The sequence below is a fragment of the Cololabis saira genome, chromosome 23, assembly GCF_033807715.1.
Source record: "Cololabis saira isolate AMF1-May2022 chromosome 23, fColSai1.1, whole genome shotgun sequence".
Lineage (NCBI taxonomy): Eukaryota > Metazoa > Chordata > Actinopteri > Beloniformes > Belonidae > Cololabis > Cololabis saira.
The window spans coordinates 24504959-24527666 of NC_084609.1; the positions used below are offsets into that span (position 1 = coordinate 24504959).

The following is a 22708-nucleotide window of genomic DNA, read 5'->3' on the forward strand; positions in this document are numbered from 1 at the left end:
TTGGGCAGCATGATGTCCTGCACACAGGTCTCTGATCTGTGTTCACTGTCTGACCTGTTGCCGGTCGCTGTTGGACGGACTAAACCATTTTGCATCTTCAAGAGGGGGGCCCCAGAATGTCTAATATGTTGGGAGAACTGTGACATTAAGTTCATTCTCTCATTTGATGTTATCAATATATTTGAAATAAATTATGACACCAATTAATTGGAGGGCCCAATTCATTCGAAATAAAAACATTAAAAAAAAAAAAAAAATCAGGATTTTCATGGGCCCCTCTCTCTACTCGGGCCCTGGGTAGTTAGGTCCACTTTTCCCCCCACTACCACGCCCATGCAGGTGTGTACAGATTTTCGTGCATGTACGTCAAATCGTATTGTGGGGCTTGAGGCACAAAGTTTTCTAGGGGGCGCTGTTGAGCCATTAGGCCACACCCATTAATGCAAACCATTAAATATCAAATTTTTCCCCAGGCCTGGCTTGCGTGCAAAATTTGGTAACTTTTGGAGCATGTTTAGGGGGGCAAAAAGGCCCTCATTTCAGCGGAAGAAGGAGAAAAAAGACGAGAAAAAAAAAAACGAGAAAAATTCCTACAGATACAATACGGCCTTCGCACTGTCAGTGCTCGGGCCCTAATAAAGCTGATCAAAGTTGCAGCTTCTCTTCCACCTGAACAAGTGAGTCCAACAGGTGAGCAGGTGCTTCTAACTGAGTCTGAACGTCTCATTAACTCCACACTGGAACTCTGTGGTCCACAGGGGCCTCCACGTCTCCCTGGAGCGCCCCCCGGAGGACTGAAGAGGACCACAGCCGAGCTCCTTGCAGAGCACCTCTGCATTGTCTTGGTCAAAGTCAGATTCACACACTGAACACCAACTCTGGTGATACCAGTTGGACCGCTTGGACTCCACCTGCAGTCTGCCTGAACAGAGACGTCCCATTCACCAACCTGACAGAGTCTGTGGACGCAACAGAAGATCAAACGAGTGATAAACAATAGCAGACGCGACAAAAAAGCTGCAATCAACACAATTCCAGGTTGAATTCATCATCAATAACAGAACATGTGATCGGAGGCATTTCAGGGTTACATCTTCACTTTTTGTAATTCAGGAACAATCTCCAGGAATGTCTAAAACACAGTTAGCTGAGACAAACACAAATACGGGTTAAAGCACCCTAAAGTACAGAAGAAGCCGTTGGCGAGCAAGATCCAGAAACGTTCTGTCTCGTTAGTAAGGAATCCAAAATTTAAAATAAACTAATTTTATTTCCTAAAACTACAGCAACTGGTCTCCTCAGTTCCCAGAAGAATTTGAACTGCTGTTAAAAGAAGAAGAAATGCTGCTCGGTGGGAAACATCACCCTTCCAGCGTTAATGGGACCTGTTAGTCTCATCAAATGCAAAATTACTTTCTTTATATTACATGCATACATATATATCCTCAGTTTAAACAGTTTGCATGTTTTCTTTGCCTTCTTGTAAATTAAATATGGGTTTTTGAGATTTTTCATTCTGTGTCTGAACATTTTTGTAATTGCCTCAGATTTAATACGACCCACCAAAACGGAAAAATCCTGGTTGAAATGGAAAATGCTAATTTTCCATTTCAAAGAGCAGCGTTTCTTCCACTTACTATGACTTTCTTTGGAGACAAGATATTTCATGTTTGTCACATCAGCTTAATTTAATTGTTAATCCCAGTTCTGCTTTTCAGGACTGAAACACATTACCATAAAAAAAAGCTGGGACAGAAAAGCTTCCACCACTTTGTAATGTCACCACTCCTTCTCTCTGCACTCTGCACATTCCCAACGTTCTGACGTTGGGAATGCCAAACAAGGGAGCGTTTCATATGTTATTTTCTCTCATTCTTCCAGGAAACACATCCTTGCAGTCCAGAGTGGTCATCACATCTTTGGTTCAAGTTCCCCACACATATAATGTTGGACTCGGGTCGGGACTGCAGACAGGACGGTCCAGCGCTTTGACCCTCTTCCTCCTCAGTCATGCATTTGTAATGTGTGCAGAATGTGGTTCTATTGAAATATGCATGAATGTCCCTGGAAAAGATACGATTTTAAAGGCAGCATAAGTTCTCTGAAATCTCTACGTACTTTTCTGCATCACTTCCATCACAAAGGTGGACGTGACCTGCAACAGAGCACTGAACTAAACCACTTGAGAAATTAAAAGAAGAGATAGAAATGTGTTAATGATTCATCTGACCACAATGTGTTTCCACCGAAACCGTATCCCAGTATTTACAACGTATTTAAGAAAAGAATAGCGAAAACAAAAAAAATAGAAAAAATATAATATATAGCTGATTCTTAAGTAGCCCCTTACTGGTTCCACAGGATTTAAAATCATCAGACTAAGGTGTGCAAACCTCCATAAACGCATTTTTAGAAGTTTGCTGATCTGGCATTAAAGGTATTTAGACATGAAAAACAAATTTTTCTTGATTTTTTGTGTTTTGTTGGGTGTCTTGACATCAATTACACCCAAAAAACAATGCACTTTTAACATTCAGTGTATTTTGTGCTTTCTGGGATTTTCTGCATAACTATGCAAAAACGGCGCATGTGGTTTGGTGGCGGGCCGTGACCTCACGACCCGCTAACTCACCGCCCCCTCCACCCAGCTCCCTGCCTCCTCTCCTCTCCAGCGCACCATAAAGGCTGATTTATGGTTCCGCGTTACACCGACGCAGAACCCTACGGCGTAGGCTCTGCGTCGATTTAACGCGGAACCATAAATCAGGCTTAACACGGAGCTGTTTAGAGCCTCTTTTGTTCTAATCACCGGAGGACAACTGCTAAGAAGACCCGCGGCCACTGACTGGACTTAAGATAAGGTGACACTGCTGCTTGCATGCCTTTATTTTTATGATTGTTTGCTGTGGTTCGCCCTGCTGCTTTTCCGTGCATGCTTCGCCTGTCGCTCCCGGCTCTCTCCGACGCCGCTGTGAGCGTATGGCTTGCAGGGAGCTACGGTCCTCTGGTCCCGGCTGGACTTCATCCCCGGGCTGTAGTCGCCCTGTCTGGGCTGTGTGTCGGTGTTTGTGGTTCGGCGTGCGCGCGTGTGTGTGGAGACGGCAGAAGTGTGTAGCGGTTGGTTGGAGGAGGTTGGGAGGAGGAGCGGGGCAATGATTGACAGGAAAGGGGGAAAAGGACCCGTTTTTCACGGCGCAAAAAAACACTGTCATAAAAAGCCAGGCATGGAGTACTGGAGTGAAGTTTTTCTTGTTACACTCTTTTAGACACATTTGAGGGATGTTGGCCAGGACTTTTAATAGTGTTAAAAGCATGTTAAAAATGATGTCACAATACCTTTAACACAATGCCAGTATGGCAAGACATAAGCAGTTTAATTATAGAAGCAGCTGTTGTTGCACACATGTTGAAAGTTTCATAAAATCATTTTCAAACCATTTTATAGTCTGCACTCTACAGTGACAAAGCTTATTCAGTAGTGAAAAGCCTTCAAGACTGCTGCCAATTTTCACAGGACTGGAAATCCTGGCACATTTCCAGCAAATACAAGCTAATCTATAAGATGATCTGAAGGACACCAGCAAATTGACTTTACAAAACAGTAAAGTCTCTCTTTGCTTTCTTTGTTTCCTTCAGGACACGGTGCATGAATGATGACAGCTTATTTTTGAAGTCCTAGCTGAGCTCCACAGCATCAGCAGCCGCATCAGCAGGTGAATCATGTTCATCAGTGAGGAGTTACTGCCGAAGCTTATGAAGGTAGTAAAGTAGGCAAGGCACGGCTGCAATTTCCACAGGAAACGGAGGAAGGTTGGAGAAGAAGATAGAAAAGAGAGATTGTGTGTGAAAGCTTGTTTTGGAAGAAAGTGCGCTGGATTTGAAGATATGATCACCGGTGAAGGATTTTAAACTTGTTTGGATCAGATAAAAGAGAGCGCGCCTGTCGTGAGCGTGTCATCATGTTTATTTCCTCTGTGATAACCGAGGTGCTGATGAAATGTAAAATGAGCTGCAAGACTCCCGAAAGAGTTCAAGCCTCCCTGTGAAAACCACTCGTCAGAAACACTTCCTGTCAGATAAACACAATAATACATAAAACATTGAAAACCAACGGATTTTGAAAAAAAAAAAAACGGGGTCCCATTTATCCAAATTATATTCTTCTGGTTCTTGCAGACAGGAGCACCCCTGACACACGACTGCAGCATACCCTCTTAAACCCCTATGGAAACAGAATAGGGTTACCCAAATGAGTTTTCTTTTTAAATAATACTGGAATGGAGAAAAAACATATCTTGTTTATTTTCATTCATTTATTTATTGATTAATCTTTATTCATAGAGAAACACTTAAGATTTAAGATGCTTTTCAAGCAGCTACACTCATTATAAATGACACATAACTGTAATAGAGACATAAAATGCTTAAATATACTCCACAAAACCTAAATAAAACTATAAAAAACTGCCAACATCAAGGCATGAGACACTACTTAACTCTTTAAGGATCTCTACCAGGAAGCGATCCATCATCTGCATCATGCATCTTTTTGCCCATTTACCAAATTTGTTTTGATTAATCGGGATTGGGCGCCCATACAGTCTATGGTGAAATCCTATTTTTATGTGATCAAGAAGTACCAAATCAGGGCTGAACCACATCATAGTTCTAGTCGTCTCTCTTTCCTCAGATTTCAAAAGTTTTTATTTTGCCTCATCTGTCTCCATTTGCATCGCCATTACAGCTGAAAGTCTGCAGTCTTCCATCACTATTTAGATGTCTTCACGTCTATCACATTGTGGTTAAAGAGGCAAAAATGATTTAAAAAAAAAAACAAAACTTTGAAATACCTATGGAGCATACTGTGTGTTGCACCAGTTTGTGTGATTATATAACTTTATGTTTAGTGGGAAGAGTCACATGATGCTAACATGACGCATCCAAGCGTTAGTCAGTGTATTTACTGGCCGGCCACGTCTCTAAATATAGCCGTCTCAGACACACTCACACGGACACGCCCTGGGTTTGATGTGTGGCGTGGTGGTGAAAACAATTATAGCACCTTTGGGCAAACATCACACCATCACTCTGTGTCCGTGTAGACGGGGGTGGGACGAGTTTACTCACAGATACACACACAAAAGGGTGAAAAAATTGAATGGATAGACACCGAGACGAACACACACATACTGTGTATGCAGCGCCCGGAGTCTGAGCTGCGTAACGATGCAACACGGGCCCCATGAGGATTATATGCAGCACACACACACAACGATGTTCAATTCAGGCTGTAAAAATTGTCGATACACATTTCCCATAATTCAGCAGCGGACTCCCTGAACATGCATTAAACATGAACTCATTTGTTCGGACTAACTCTCTATTCAAGCTACAGCACTCGAAAAACTACAACATTGATATTTCCACAGAAATGCAGGATGCTGACAATTTATGAGATAATAAAATGCATAAACGTGTTAGCGAGAAAGGGCAGCAATGATAATGTCTCTAATATAAGAGACACGGTTAAAAAAGTGATGGGAAGCAGGACATCTTTTAAAAATCTGGTATTATTCATAAAACAATCTGTCTTGGAGAACAAGGTCATTGCTCTTCCCTGCAGTTTAACAAAAGTAAATCTAATCTTTTTTTTTGCCTATGACATATGGATACTGTGGGTTTTTTTCTTTTATCTATTTCTTCATAATTTCTGATTTTCAAAGTACTTTCATATACCTGGATGCAATCATGATAGGAAAATAGAAGAGACTCTTATTGAGGAGTCGGTGCTGGTGGTTGGAGGCTGTATCTCAGCATCCAGGGGCAGACTGGCCATCAGCATCTGATCTGGATCTGAGCACGCCAGTTCCCCAGAAGGGTAAAAGAGACGGCCACTCCCCATTCGACTTGGGAGACCAGCGTGTCACTAGTCTGACCAAGCTCCTTAACAACTTTTCACCACTTTAACCGACTACCAGCTTCCTCTCCCAGTTTAGTTTAATTCTGTTTGGGCCCTTAAAGCACCAGACCATCATCAACATCCCCATTTAAACTCACCATGACAACAGAATGAATCTCATAGCATAACCCCAACACATATGGGTAAATTGGCATCTGTAACACAAGGTATACATGTTATAGGGTAGATGTTAGTATTTATAACAAAACAGACCCTCCCAGCAGGCAGAAAATTGTTAAAAAATGTCTGTATGACCCAGAAGTCTTTTGTTAAATTATGCATTTACAAATCAGTCGCAGACCATCTCCAGATGGGAGGCTTCTGGGCCAATATTGAAGATAAAAGTAAAATCTAGAATCAATGGACCCGCTTTAACATCCACAGTTGCTCGATTGATGAGGTTATAAAACAGTATGATCATTAGTCGTGTCTTTTATTATCAGACTATCCATCATGTGGGGTCTATCCAGCAATAATTCAGGATTGTAGAAAGTCCTTTACAAGACCGGAAAAACTGATAGATTGTGTTGTATAGTTTACAATTGCATTAAATTCCCATTAATGTTTCTTTTGTAGCTCGGCATGCCAAAATGTTGCCCTGATGTTTGACACGGAGGTCCATGTGATGGGCCATGATGCGCTAATCTACTCTCCGCTGCTCTGAGTTCAGCTGGAGAGCCCTCCAGGTTTAATACGCGCCGACACTTAACCCAATTAACACTGCTCTGCAATTATATGCAGATATCTACAGCAGATGATTCAATTCCAAGCACTCCACGCTGTCAACTAGAGCAACTAGAGCACTCACTCGGCCCGTCCAGTGTACCCCCCCCCCCCCCTCGTAAACAGCTCCTAACACACACTCCTCACACGGCCAGCCCTCCATGCCGTTCCTCGTTACGACTACAAGCGTATTAGAGAGCGAAACACACAACGCTCTTCCTCCTCATTTCATGCTGAATTGCGTTTACGAGCATATTAGAGATGCTGCCGTTGCCCATCTGTTTTGCTTCATAACCAGGATCCCCAGACGGGGGGAGAAGCTTGATTTCTGTATTTCAAATTTAGACAGCGGACAGCAATGTCATGGCTCATCAGTTCTGGTCGTAAAGCTGCGAAGCTGGTATTTTTAGTAGGAGACTACTGACCCTCTCCTCCTGAGCCCATTTGCCTCTGGGAGAAAAGAAAAACATCTTTGGAAGCTTCTCTTATTCTTCCTTCTTCTTTAACTACAGCTGCACTTTCACCCACGGACACTTTCAATCAGAGGTAAAAGCTCAGAAATGTACACTAAATCTCCTACAAATCAAACAATTATGACAGAACACCAAAACTAGAAAAAGTTTTACTTGATCTAGTAGCCCGAATACTAAAAAGCAAAGAAGGCAGGATGTGGTGAACATCATCTGGAACCACACGTAGTAATTAACCCTTATTGATTCTAATCTGTGAGTAAATACGGAGCACCTGCGTTTCTACAAATCACATCTTGAAGACAGACTAACTGTGAAACAGGAGCGTCTGGTTAAACCCACGCATCCCCTCTCAGCATCGACCAGCGGATACATGATCCACACAGATCATACATGACACTACGATCAAACTGGAAGAGGAGCCCTCAGCCCTCCATGGCCGTCTGAGTAGGTGTTATTGATTTGTGGTGGAACCGGATCATCGGCATTGTTCGCTATGTGTTGGTAGCCTGGTACTCGTGTAGTTCTGTTACTGAGCAAGCAGCCCGCTCGGGAGTTTGCAAACCCGGAGAAATTAACAAATAGCTGCATTGTTGTGCAGAGATGACTAGATTGTTTTTGGAAGTGCAAAGTCCAGGAAGTCACAACAGGATTATTTGAGAATGAAAAGCATGTCAAAGCTTTGCAGCCAGTGCCTTCAAAGTAACACTTCTTGGTGTTTTCATCCGGCACTAGAGAAAGGTTCCAAAATTGAGTCAATCTCCACTGGCCTCTATTTTAAAATGTCAAACTTTGCTGCAGAAATAGACATATTAATCTGGTCCAAAATTGTTTATTTTTTTGCTGTTTCCAGAGCTGGATTTCCATTAAAACTGTACAAGAAACAAGTTTGTATGTACCTCCAGGACCTTTAGTTCATCAATTGCTGGAGGAACTGGGTCCTCTCGTCAAGAAACCATCACCTTTGACCATTTCAGGAAAGATTAATGCACCATTAACCAAAAAATATCCATCTCATCATTTTTTGATATCCATATCTGAAACCAAGACTAAAAGCAGATAACGAATCAAAATTTTTATTTTGACATTTTCATTTCCTTTCTTCTCAGAAAACCTGGAAAACCTTTTGCTATCTCATCTTATTTCTATTTCAGTTTGTTTATTTTATTCATACAGATATAGAAATCACACCTACAATGGTCATGTAAGTACATATGTCTAAAATGTTAGAGCTAAACTTGTGATACGTTTTCATCAACAAGGCCATTGTGGTCCACCAGCGAGAGGACCAGCATGGTCCTGCTGGTCTATGCAGGGTTTTCCAGCGTGGAAGTCGATACTTGGTTGTCTTTTTCACTGTCTTGGTCACCTTGGAAACCAGGTGATGGAATGACCGTAGGGATTCTGCCAGTCGTTTCTTCTCCATCTGTACTTTCAGGGTTTGTTTAGTGACACCTAAGAGGGAGAAGCTCTTGAAGAGAGTTTTTTTCCGTCTTCATCTTCTCTCCTAACTGCATTACAGATTTAACTGAATCAGGCTTCGATCCCTTGTGCACTTCTCTATTTAAGCTGATCTAGCCATGCCATTTCGTCTTTACGAAATGGCATTTTGTTGGAATCCCTCTTCTGGCTCGATTGTGTTCCTCTTTTTGTAAGTCACGTTGGATAAAAGTGTGCCATTGGTTGCAGTAGTGTTCAAATTCAAAGCCCACATCTAGTCAAGTCTGGGCTAAATCCCCGGATGTGTTTGTGCTCCACCCCTTTTATTGAAGATGCATTGTCTTTGATGCCTCCAGTGGAGACCGTAGACTGTAAAAACAATAGATTAACTATTAAATCACGTGACCGATTGGTTTCTAAAGAGTGGATTTTAAGCTGTTTTATTTCCTCGTGCTGCGTGCAGCCATGTTGCTCTGCAAGACAATGGAAACACGCCCAATGAATGTCAATCAAAGTTAGCTGTAGGCACTTTCTTCAAACAATCCTTGCTAAAATAGCTGCAGGGCTGCTGGCAGACATTTACAGTGCAATATCCTCTTACACACATTGATTCGACAGCAAAAATAACTACTGCGTTTAGCTGATGCTGGTTAGTACAAGCCTCCAATTTGTTCGCTAAGTTCAGTAGCATGACGCTTACGGATGAGGAAGTGATGGTGGTTAGCCATTAGCTGAGCTGACTGTCAATTAATCATAACAGAAATCAATGTTCTGTTCTATATAAGTTCTCCTGGCATGGTAGAAGCCAACCCCCATCAGAGTTGTCAGTGGTGTGAAACCAAATAATTGAGACCAAAATGGTTTTTTTATATGTGGCTTTTTTGAACTAGGTGGTGTTTATCTTTGCTCTAAAGTTGGACATTTTAACATTGGAGTCAATTGAGATCGACTCACTTCTGGCGCCAGCCTCTAGTGGACAGTGGAGGAACTGCATCAAAACTTAGTTCCACTTGAGACTCAACCCAGAAGTTAGATGGGTAGTAATTGGTCGGAGTTTGGGGAATTTTCAACCCCTCACCTTTCGATGCAAGCATCAGCCATTCATTTTGTAACTACATAGCTGGTGCTAGCCAATGAAATCGTACATGGGGTGGGACTGTTTCAAAGCACGTGGCTTAACCGGTAATTGTGCAGCAGGTAAGGGAAATTTTTATTTATTGATTGTTTATGGCAGCGTTCTTCAACCCTGGTCCTCAGGACACACTGCCCTGCGTTAGGTCTCAGGTGTTGGGCTCAAGTGCACGACACGAGAAGGCAAAGGTGGAGTTTAATGCCTGGAAGGGCCTTTATTGCAGTTTTGGGGGAAAAAACGGTTGAGGCAGGGCTGCTGGATCCAGGGCAGTCTGGGGTGAAGGAGTGGAGTAGGTTGGCTGGCAGTCCAACCAGATTGCAGCACAACGGGTAGGGGACAAACGGTAGAGCAAACAAAAGCCAAAAGGCAGTTATAAAAAAAAAATCACTAAAGATAGCCTGAAGAGTGTCAGCATACAAACGAGCGGCTATATATATGTGCCATACACAGACTGGATACTTTCCAGGAAATTCCTAGGGAAGATCTGGCGATGACGGACTGAAGAACCGGGTTTAAATAGGCAGATCTGATGAGGAATTGGCTGCAGCTGTGCTGGACCTGGCTGGCAGCTCCTTCTCCAATCACCCACCACTCATGTTACCTGCGGTGAAGAGCATGCAGTGCACGAACCGTGGGCGTGGGGGAGACCGGCTGTTGTGGAGGGACAACACTAGAGGGAATGAGTGGAGGTGTCACTGTAACACCCAGCATGTTTTAGATGTTCTGTTGTAACACACCAGATTGGAATGATTGGATCACCCTCAGCTCGTCTTCAAGGTCTACTCAGGTCTGTCAATGGTCCACTAATTTGTGTTAGAGCAGAGCAACATTTAAAACATGCAGGACAGCAGGCCTTGAGGACCAGGGCTGAAGAACTCACAGGAACTCTGAATAAGGTTTAAGGTTATTACTAAAGTATATATGACACTGCCCAGTGCTGCTGAGCCAGTTAAGATGCGTAGAAGTGACCTTGGAATCCTTTAGGAACTTGCGGACTCTTTGCTCATGGACAGATCTTTGTAGATGAAACTAAGGAGGACAATAATCAAATAAAATTTGTCTGACTGTGATTGGTTGAGTCAAGTCCATTTAAGACAGATGTTCTACTTTTGATGTAAAGCAGGACACCAATGAAACCCCAGATTATCAACTTCTCAACTGAAGCCTTCCTTCTGATTAACTACAAATCTTATAAAATGACCAGATATGACATTGTAGTGCACTGGTTTATCGAAACCTTGATTTAAGACATCTATAGTCATATAAATGCTAAAAAAAGAAAAAATTAGCAAAATTCCAAAGATCAGTTTATGAAGTCAATGTCTATATTCTAGTCTCAATCTTGTTTGATGCTCCTGAGATTCTCAAAAATGCAAAGTTATCTTCCAGTGTGACCAGTCACACACAAGGCCTGGATATCATGCTTAAGGGCATTTGCAGACTTTGACACGTTAAAGATAGAGAAACGAGATAATACTGAGAGTATCAGCTGTTTAAAATTGGATTCAACTGCCGGCTCCCAATTATACCTCCACTGTCTAACTCCAAAACAACCCACAGATGTATATGATAAGATGTGGGCATCAGTGTGGACATTTAGCAACTTAACATGATGCATGACTTTTGTAAACCCCTGTTGTATTGAGTATAGTTTGTTAAAAAACATTGTTGGGAGTAATTCTGTATTGTAGAATAGAGTGACAGCTCAACACAGCATTTGCGAGGCGGCGTCCAGCGATGCTCAGGGAACGCTCTCCTCCCCTGAGGCCAATTACCACTTGGCTGGTGCCAGTACAGCTGAACATTAAATATTGATCCCATCCCATCATTTGCTCACATTCATTTTTGTCTTCCGGGGGAGTTTCTTACTCTTTCCTCATCAGTCCTTGTCTTCCTCATTAGATTCTCTCAGGAGAGACAATATTACTGCAGATAAATAATGATTTTGTTCGGGAAGATGGAACCCAGAGATGACACGAGATAAACGAGGTACTGTGTAATATATGTATTTCATTACGAGGCACACTGTACTGTAAAGAAAGCCAGCAAATTAAAGTAATGATTTCATAATATTACCTTTCAACTATCGTATTTGTTCAAGGTGCTTCATCTGATTTATGGAGTTGTTTTATCACCCATCCTGGAATTTAATTTCAGTCAGGATGGAAAGGATATATAATCAAGTGTAACCCTGAAAGCGCAGAGCTTCAATCTCAATCATCATTATACATCATTATACCACCACCATGTGGTCGTGACACATTAATACAGAGAGATGAGGAAAAAAAGTTAGACCTTTAAAATCATTTTTCATATTACAATTTATTTTTTCACGCTGCATCTCATGTCAAACTATGCAAAAACAAATCAGCAGGAAGAAAACATACATATTTACACAGGTTTACAATCAAATTTCAGAATAAGATACAACTAACAACAGAGTGGTACTTCAGAATTTAAGCAACGTGTCCAATTTATTGTGAATTAGAAGTACCATGTATTCAACAGCAAACTTTTACAGTGCAGTCGTTTAATTCCTTTAACCTTAGCAAAGTTCCCACCAAAATCCAAACCAGAGCAGCAAATGTGTGTTATTTCATAAATGTAATTGGTATTCATGATACAGTAAGAAAAAGAGTTTACCTGACCTTTTTAAACCGAGGTGGTCCGCACTGATTAAATAATGATTCAACAGTAATTCTAGTTACAATTTGGGATTCATTACAGGCACAATACGCCTCTGATTATGGAGAAATCAATCCGTGCAAACCATCATCCATGACACAAAGACATCAGAGGCATTAGATTGAGTAAGTTCACAGTCGATCACAGAAGAAGACACAACGAGGGAGAAAAAAATCCCCCCGAAAAATATATAAATAGCATTTTTGATACATTTAAAAGACTGAATGCTGTCTGCATTGCTCAACTCCAGCACACGTGTTGTTCACAAAAGTCCTAAAACAGCAGAGATGAGTTGAACTGCACATGGAAAACTGAATGAGAACATGACAAGTCATTTGGTTGCTACGACATACATATTTCATGAATAGATGCTTCTGCAGAGTGGACCTCATGATGTATCTCATCATTACTCAGTAATTGCAAGGTGCTTGTGTCCAACAACATGAATAATTTACATTCACATTATCCCGAAAACAGGTGAACTGAAGAGGAAACATTAAATTACAGGCTGTACTCCCAACATGCACTTGGTCACAGTGATCAGGATCAGAGAAGCCAGACGGGAACGTGCCGACAGTAAACTAAAACACCCGCTGACGCCTCGCTTCCACTTGCTTCCGTGCACTCGTGTGATACGTCCAGATGTTTATTCATTTCTTTAGGAACATCTGTAATCCCTGATGTAGGTGCAAAACTTCTCATTCTGGTGCATTTACTTCATGTATGTGAAAAAATTACAGCTTTCAAGGTGGATTTCAGAAATACTAGCATTCATACTAGCACAACACAATGTAGCATAATTGATGTGAAAAATTAACTTTGAATTGTTTCACTACACTCACTCTACAAGACTGATTTGATTGGCTCCCCTTGACTTTTGAGCATAATTAATGAGCTCCAAGGGTTGGTAGCTAGACATACTTACTAAGCAAATTTAAATCTGCTAGCGGTACGTCTAGATCTAGGCTAGTGGTGGCAATGAGTCAGCGTTAGCAACGTTAGCATTATCGTTGATCCCATTCGCAAACAACTTCACCCTTTGTGGTGAACATGGATGGTATGTTCCACATTGAATACGGTTTGATGATGGGAAGAACACATTATTTTAGTCGTGTGGTGGATTTCAGATAGAAAACATACGTTATCCTCGCTTCATTGCTAGCTAGCACAGAGCACAACAACTTCCAGGCTTTTAAAAACATCTCATAGCAAGTTGTAGAGTCTACAAGGCTGTTGGTTAGAGAGTTAGAGAATACTGTTCTCTTCCATGGCAGCAATGAGTTAACAACGTTAACACTGTTAGCATTAGCACTGAGCCGACTCATCCAGGAAGAACTGCACTTCCTCACAGTAAACACCAGGGGGCGTATTTTGTTTCGGATTGACAGAGTGCAAGTGGAAACGAGGCTTAAAGCCATGGAGGCTTTAAAGAAGGAACATAGAAAGTTCCTGACAACAAAAAGTACTTTTCACGCAAGTCTGAAGTAGCGACATCAATAAAGGAAACACCGAGACATCTTAACTGTTTTTAAACTGGATTGTTCTGGTGTATTTGACAGCTGTTTCACATTAAAGAAGCTCCATCAGTGTTTTACCCTGAAACTACTTTGATTCAAATTGAATTTGCTCGCCAGCAAGTTAACAACAAGTTTAATACAGAAGTTTAATAACAAGAGGGCTAAGAATATCCAGGTGCTAGTTCAAGCTAATGGTTTTCCTCTGTCAAAATGAGATATCAGTGGCTGAATAATGTAACTGTGCCGTTGTTAAACCCAGTAAGTACATAGCATCACGGCCCACTGAGCTCTGGCTAAAATAGTTAACTGAAAGCTAAAGAGACGAGTCTATTCTGTCACGGCTTCTTAAAAACAGCATTGATGTGGTTAAACTATTTGTGAACCATACATTTGTCTTAAATACACACATTTGATTGAAGAAATTTACTGTTTGAAAGCTGTCTAGCATTTAAAATTACAGCTAATTTAGCACTTAATTTTGTTGTTAACTCTAACTGTTGACTTTGTGAGACAGCATCTACAAACAGTAGGAATACAGACTTTACGCTGTAACAGCTGAAGGATAGTTATGACCTTTGTAAATATTATATAATAATTGATGAACACTAATAAGCATCAGGAAACAGTTGCAAAATTTCTCCTCATGACATGTAAATGCTAAGCTTTAGAAGACATTGCATTGATTATTATCATAAAATACAAAAGGCCAATCTTCACCGTAATATCAGATAAATTAGTCATTTAACCAAGATATACTTTTGGTATAATTTAATAAATGTGTGATGACACTGTTAAATATAATTTATGCAACATATATAATTACCATTGCTCTTACATAGTACACTGTTGGGTTGCTATGGCAACAGGCATCAGGATATTAGCTAAAGCATTTTGCGTGACATATAGCTGACTGTCCTTTCAACCGTTACAGCTTCAAGTCTGTAAAGTAATATCAAATATGTGATACATGGAAACATGACAATGTGAGTGATTAACTGAACACTGTGGCGAGGAGCAGCATAAGAGGTGAAATTCAAGTCTAGGGCAGTAACAGCTTAACAGTGTTTCAGTAGTTGTTTGGTCCTTGACGATGACATCACACACACAAACCTGTGTACAACACATCCAGGCGGACCGGACGTACCGTCATGTAAACACACGGGACAGACTCACAGTTATTGCCGAGGTCGGAGGAGACGCACTTTCAACAGCCCTGGTTTTGAAGACGAGCAGCTTAAGCGAGAGAGCTACATAGATCATCCATGCCTGGATTTTCTGTTCTGTCAACTGCTGCGGGAACATTTTCCGATATGCATAAATCTATCCTAGTTTTCTCGTGCTGAAATAAGGAGGAGGGGTTGAAGGCAAAGGAGACACCCCGGAATCACGCATAAATGTTTTCATGTATGAAAGTGTTTCCCCGCTCCACCGGGCCCGTCATCGCTGGAGCTCTGACTGACACTTCTGAGTTTACGGTGATCCACGTTGACCCGAAGCATCGATAACTGCTGTCACCGGGAAACGATGACCATATTGACTTTTGGTATTCCTGACACAGATCCCAGCTGGGCCCCGCTGAAGGATCAGCGCTGTTTCAAGGTCATTCTGGGCCGACACCCATCACCAACATGCAGAGTCTGGATTCTCCAGCCAACACTTCATTATTGCATAGTTGATGTTATAACCTGTGAAATAACTCATGTTGACCGAGTTATGGTCAGTGGACAATCGTTGGATTCATGTGAACGTCAGAGATCAGTGAGTCACTTCCTCCAGAGATCCTTTGGCTTCCCAAATCTTCACCGTGCGGTCACTATCAAAAACCACAAAAGGGTTAATCAACTACAAATAATGACTAAAAACCTGTTTGAAATGTATTTTTACATGCCGAATCAGTCATTTCAGATTAAAAATCTTACTCAGAGGCGGTGAAAAGTTGGGTGCTGTTGGTGGCCAGACTGTTGATGGGGCTGTCATGGCCGTGGACTTCACCCAGGGGTGCTAATGAGTGTGTGTGCCACAGGCGCAGCAGCCCCCCCCTGCAGCCCCCCAGGAGCATGGGGGAGCCCGGGACCACCCCCAGACCACTGACCCAGTCTGCCGGGGCACTGACCGACTGTTGGGGGGGAAACAGCCAACTGTTATAGTCTACTCTGATCGTTTCTACAGCTTTGAAAACAGAGGGATGCATCTCATATGACATTTTCATTTTACCTGTAAAAGCTTCCTGCTGGCCAAGTCCCACTTCTTAACATAATAATCTCTGCAGCTGCTGTAGAAAACATCTCCATGGACGGTCAGAGACTCCACGCTGTCCTGATGGCCGGGGCTAAACGTGTGGCTGGAGGGGATGCCGCCCTGAGCACCTTCTGCCACCTCAAACATCTGGAAAACAACGTGTCAGTGACTAGGGCTGCAACGATTCGTCGACGTTGTCGACAAAAATCTAAATTGTCGACAATGAATTCCATTGTCGACAATTGTCGTCAGACGTGTTTTTCCAATGGAGTGAGACATCTCACTTCAATACAATCTCTGCCGAGAGTCGCGCATGCACAATAGCGTCTCAGCGCAGCTGTGGGTAATAAAACTTCAAAAGTTGGGAGCATTTTAGCTTCGATACGGCGAATAAAAACATGACTTGCAAGGTTTGCAAAGCCGACCTTGCTTTTCACGGGGGCACGTCGGTAATGCATTTGAAGAGAAAGCACGTCGGACTGTTGAACGAAACGGCCTCGCCTTGGTAAGATATTAAGCCTATTTTCATTTGTTAAATTAATTCATTTCATTCGTTAACTTTGTTTATTTCATGTTATTTATTAGTATTATTTGAGCCACTCACAGCTACTCTCGTTGCTATAACCTCAATCACATAATTGATGCTGCGCGAAAGGCGAAATAGCTTGTGTGATGATGACAATGATGGATTTGCATCTAACTTTCAGTCAGGTGCCTATGAACTGTCAATTATCCATCAAACTCCACAATGATCATGTTAACATTAAATCAGATAGATTTATCTGGACATTTCTCTTGCGGGGCGGGAGAAGACACTAAATCAATGCATCTCTATTATTGTGCGCCGTGCGGGCATGAATTCTCAGAGGTTTGCGGATGCAGGGGGAGCAGGATGTAGAAAACAGTCCCGTTATATCAGGATGAAGAAAACAGTCCCGCTATAGCAGGGCTCTAGTGCCATCTTTCTTGTGATTATTATCATTTGCCACATAATTAAAGCAACCATACTAAATTTTAAAAAAAATGACTAATTATCCGATTAGTCAACTAATCATTTCAATAGTCGGTGACTAGTCGACTATCAAAATAGTCGTTAGTTGCAGCCCTAACCGTGACGCTTCTGATCCGCTACCACAGTTTAGGGCGGATGTGGAGGTGATCTCTCACCTTAACATGGTGATCTTTGGAGCCGGTGAGCACCAGGTCCTGTCCCTGGCCCCACTTTTCAACAGTTAGACACAGGACGGGTCCCGCGTGGCCGGTCAGCTTTCCCGTTGACACGAACCTGAGGAGAAGATGAATCAAACATCTACACCAAACCAGAAACGGAGCTCAGACTCTGGTGTTTGTTGGTGTCACGTACTTGCGGAGGTCCCACATGCGCACGGCGTTGGCAGCAGCCGCGTACAGGAAGGTACCGGAGGGGTTGAGGGCGATCTGGTTGATCTGACTCTCCCCCGGGGGGAGGGATAAACTTCTGACGGATAAACACGAGTCCCCCGACGCCACCTGGCCTGACGACCTGACAGCAAAAGAAACATAAAAATCTCCCATGATGCTTGAAACATGACTGCTGTACATCGCATTTGTGAGTATTTGTGCTTACATCAGTGTGCGGATGCACTTTGCAGAGTCTCGTATGTCCCAGATTTTGATGTAACAAGTGGAAACCGTGAAGACGAGGCTGGACGTGTATCTAAAACACAACAAAGAAAGGCAAAATGTTCAGAGACACACGTGTAAAATGTTGCCAAGTGCTACAGCAAAACGAATGCCCTGCTACCTGACTGAGACCACACTGCTGGGATGATCTGCGAGGGACATGATCTCCTGACCCGTCACCAAGTTCCAGACTTTACACGTTCGATCTGAGACAAACGACGGATAAGTTCAGGTTAAATAAAAATAGGAACCTCATCAGCTGATTCCAGAGATAACCGGGCCTTTGTAGGTGGTTTCTTTTACCTTTGGAGCCCGTGAAGAGCAGGTCGTCCGTGGCGTCCACACAGAGGACAGGCTTGGTGTGGCCCTCAGCCACGTGGACGCACTGGAGTTTGGTCCCCCGGATGTTTTTAGGAGCCGTCACGGGATTGATCACACCCCTGCAGTCCACATTAAACAGAGAGTGTTTCATAATTATGTTTTTGTCTTCTCCTTTCTTATTTTAAATTGCCTCTGCAAAGATTTGTATCATCTTATAAAATTTAATTTTTAACCCCCCAAATGACCTTTAAGGATGTACAAGCTTCATCACATGACCTGCTTCATTTAGATTTACCACAAAATGTTTTATTGGTGTAATAGCTTCACTGAAAAAACAGTGTAATATTTCTAAATCTAGTCAAATTTGTCTTATTTGGGGCAAATAATATCTCAGCCAATGGAGTAAGAAAGATTTTCTTGATGAGAACTCTTAAAACGAGCAAAATAGTCTGAAAACAGTCTTATTTTTTCTTGAAACAAGGCTTTTTAACTTTCTAATAAATTCGTTTTTGCAGTGTTTATTAATACCCATCAATCTTCTTTAATTACATCATCATGCACTTTGATTAGTGATGCTCAAACTTCAGATCTTAGTTTCTTTTAGTTATTTGTTATTATAGGGGACATTGGTTGCATCCCACTGACTGAAAACATCTGATAATAAAGTGCTGACACCGGAAATACAACATTTCTGGATTCTATTGATCTAACCTTAACTTTTGAAGATGCATAAATATATGTAAAGCTTGAAGGGTCGCAAACTTTAAATCATCGCTGAAGCTGATATGACGGATAAAACAGTTCTTTTCAACAGGTTTAACCTGCAGGAAGCATGAGAGAAGTTAACTTTAAATGAAAGCTATTTAAGTTGTGGATTACCTGTTGCCGTCAAATATGGGCGATTCCTCCACCCTATGAGACGAGAAGAAAGGAAAGACAAACATAAAAAGCAGTGAACTAGGTTGTGGTGACGTTAGCAAGTGTTTTGATCTAAATGATAAAGCTAATGCTACAATGGTAAAAATCTTATTTTCCATAATTTGGAGATAACATAAACTCTGATCTGACAATTTATGATTAAAATTGTGCATACACTTTAGAAAATTGATTTAATTTAATTAAAACAACATTTTTCATCAGCTTTATATTAAAATAAAGCTGAGGCTGATGGGAATGTGTTTAACTGTGAAATGATGTGAATTAAATTAATTTCAAAACTTGCATGTCAGTCAACACAGAAGAAAGAAATTAGACAGAATTAATAAGCAAGGGTAAAGCTAAAGGATGAAAGCTGAGCTGGTTATGGAGGCGTCTGACTTACGGTGATTTGTAGTCGCTGGTTTTCGTCCTAGTTTCGGCTGCGGCTACAGGAAGTGTGTGCGTGGGCGCTGGGATGTGCGACGCTGTGGGCCCTTTGTCTTGAATCCTCCGGCGGGTGAGCGGCGAGCGCTCAAACGGTTTCCTCTCAACCCCTGTAGGCGACCTGGACCCGGACCTACAGAGATTTGGGGCGTCAGGGTGCATGCTCTTTGTTTGGGGAATAAGTAGTTCAGTAGGACAGACTCTGGGGTACCGGATGAGGAACCTTTGATATCTTTGTCCAACAAAAAGCAAACGTGGTCTCTGACACGTACCTGACTGCTAGTCTGGGAGACAGCGGTGACAGAGTTTGCTCACGGTCCGGAGTTTGACCCGCCGGTCGACTCTGGACGTCGGCCGGCACCTCCAGGATCCCCGTGGGGGGCAGCAGAGGGGCAGGGAAGTCTCCAGTGGGGGAATCACAGGAAGGATCCCCGCTGCCGGCATACAGCAGCTCCATCTGGGTGGTGGTCCGCCTTCGGGCCTGAGGGAGCAGAGGTTTGTGCTCACAGTGTGTACTTGAAGATGTGGTGTACTTGAAGATGTGGTGTACTTAGGTGTACTCAAATACAGTAAATGCAGAGTCCAGTACCTTACTTCTTGGTCTGGGTTCACCACACAACTTCATCAAATCTGTTGCCAGTGAGCTGAAACAGAGTTACAATATAAAATGTCCTTGTTAGAGGGTTTTAAAACCAGTCGACCAGCCTCTGCCCCTTCTCTTCTGCATGTAGGCCTTTTTTAGGAACCTGCTTCATAGTTTTGCGGCAAAGCTGTATAATTCTGTTTCTGTTCAGCGATCTAGCTTCAAAGCCAACAAGGAAGTAAGAATGGTTGCAGTTCCTCTCCATTTCAAAATGCCCAACTGCAGCAGAAATAGACAATAATCATATATTGCATTTGTTATCAAGTCCACATATTTACAGCCGGGTTTAAAAAAATTGTTTCTATGACAACTGTACGAGGCGCTTAATTTGTTTTCGTACCACATCAGGTAAAGGTATATTAAGGCTCTGTTTACACGTAGCAAAAACTGTGGTGTTTTCATGCGTTTTGGCCGTTCGTTTACACGAAAACGAAGCTCAAAGTCACCAAAAACGATCATTTCTGAAAACTCCGGCCAAAGTGGAGATTTGCAAAACCTCCGTCTTCACGTTGGCTTGTAAACAGAGAGAAACGGACATTTAGGCTTCAGAACGTCACAATATGCAACAGAAACGTCACCAGCGTCATGTGTGCGACCTGTGTTTACAATTTGTTTGGCCACCGTCAATATTTTCTTGTATTTTACTTGTTTTATATTCTAAAGTCACACTTAAAAGTAACTCCACCTTTCTGTCAGTTCAAACGAAAGTCTCTCGTTCCGTCTTGGAAGTAACTGGAAGTTACATGTGTCATTTTTGACGTTTTTTTTTCCAGGATTCTGATTGGCTAGCATGACTTTATGCTTCTTGTTACACTGCCCCCTGTAGGTTTGGCTGCTCATAGCACCTTAATACCGTATTTATGCGGGTTCGTGTAAATGATGGTATTTTTCAAAACGCAGAGGGGGAAATATCAGTTTTTGTAAATACCCAGCTATGTGTAAACGTGGCCTAAGAAACAACTGTATCTATAATAAGGGGTGGGTAGCAATACTTGAAATGAACATGTTTGGACTGATTTAATCAGGATGAATGTAAACTAATATCAATGAGCATAAAAGGTTAGCATAAGCTAAGTCAGCTGAGCTAAAATACCTGATTGTGACTGAAATGTGTTCCAGTCAGTCTGCAACAAGGTGACATGCAAGGAGGAAAAAGAGGCTTCAAAAACATCCCATCCATCCATTTCCTGTACCTATTTTAATCCTGTCCAGGGGGCTTCAAAAACACACATTGTCCAGTTCTTCTCATACAGTTTATGGTTATGTCCTAGTTTCTTTTATATCATTCTACCTGAGCAGAACTCAATGACCAAGAATATCTAAAAATAGATGGACTCCTAAGAAACAGGGAGCCGCCTTTTAAACCTGATGAGCCTTTTCCAGTGAACGCGTTGGGGCTTGTCACGCAGGAGAAGCTCGTGAGTGACTGATTGAGTCAGAGGGTCCCAGTCGGCCAGGTCACGGAGACCTGGGCATGTGAGCGCACACCGTCATGTCAAGGAAGTGACACGGCTGGATGGAAAACCACAAATGACACAAACAACCAGGGAGCACTGTCTCCTCTCTAATAAAGCACAGGAAAGAGTGATGGGGGAGGGAGGGGTGGAAAAACAAACCCTGTCACTGCTCTTCAGCAACAAGTTGGTATTTCTTTGCACTGAACTCTGAGGGAGTTTTGATATTTCAGAGGTTTTAGAGCTGCTCGCTTATATTTTGGTGAGCCAAAGACAATTTTCCAATTTTCAATTATTAGGGCCATGCAGGAGAAAAAATATTTGAGAGGGGAAGATTTTTTTTTATTGTACACTTCGAGAGAAAAGTCGAAATGTCGAGAAAAAGGTCGAAATGTCGAGATTAATGTTGAAATACAATTTCAAGAATAAAGTCGAAATTTCTTGAATAAAGTCGAAATTTCGCCTTTTTTCTCAACATTTCAACTTTATTCACGAAATTTTGACTTTTTTCTCAACATTTCGACTTTTTTCTCGAAATTGCATTTCAACATTAATCTCGACATTTCGACTTTTTTCTCAACATTTTAACTTTATTCACAAAATTTTGACTTTTTTTTCAACATTTCGACTTTTTTCTCAAAATTGTACTTCAACATTAATCTCGACATTTCGACTTTTTTCTCGAAGTGCATAATGAAGAAAAAATCTTCCTCCTCTAAAATATTATTTTTACTTTTCTCCTGCCTGGCCCTAATACTCTTTCGTAATTTTCCACCCTGGTGGACAATAAAGAATCATTCTATTGTATTCTATTTTTTTTGCATTTTATGAATTTGTGTTTTCATGCTCATCTTTTGTTGTTGTCCTTTTAGACAGGCTCTGTTCTGCCCGCTCTGTGCAGTCTTTTGTTTTTGTCTTGTGTGTTTTTGGGCCTTTGGGGCCACCGTAGCATTCACCTGCCATCTGTGGCTGGACTGGGATTGGACTCATCGCTGCTGCTCTCATCTCCGTTATCAGTCCCTGGAACACACACACACACACACACACACACACACACACACACACACACACACACACACACACACACACACACACACACACG

The 22708-nt window shown here is 42.0% G+C and overlaps 1 protein-coding gene across 1 annotated transcript in view; it reads right to left on the reverse strand.

Annotated features, from left to right (window-relative positions):
• Nucleotides 1–14757: 14757 nt before the first annotated feature.
• LOC133423879 (kinesin-like protein KIF21A) overlaps nt 14758–22708 on the reverse strand; it is a 55748-nt gene continuing 47797 nt past the window's right edge. The window contains exons 24-36 of the mRNA XM_061714208.1: nt 22563–22626; nt 20099–20153; nt 19782–19990; nt 19469–19642; nt 19027–19059; nt 18130–18266; nt 17948–18032; nt 17771–17860; nt 17528–17686; nt 17332–17449; nt 16141–16311; nt 15846–16042; nt 14758–15739 (exon numbers count right to left, since the gene is read on the reverse strand). Coding sequence (XP_061570192.1) covers nt 15682–15739; nt 15846–16042; nt 16141–16311; nt 17332–17449; nt 17528–17686; nt 17771–17860; nt 17948–18032; nt 18130–18266; nt 19027–19059; nt 19469–19642; nt 19782–19990; nt 20099–20153; nt 22563–22626 — 1550 coding nt within the window. The 3' untranslated portion in view covers nt 14758–15681. The remainder of the gene's footprint in view (nt 15740–15845; nt 16043–16140; nt 16312–17331; nt 17450–17527; nt 17687–17770; nt 17861–17947; nt 18033–18129; nt 18267–19026; nt 19060–19468; nt 19643–19781; nt 19991–20098; nt 20154–22562; nt 22627–22708) is intronic.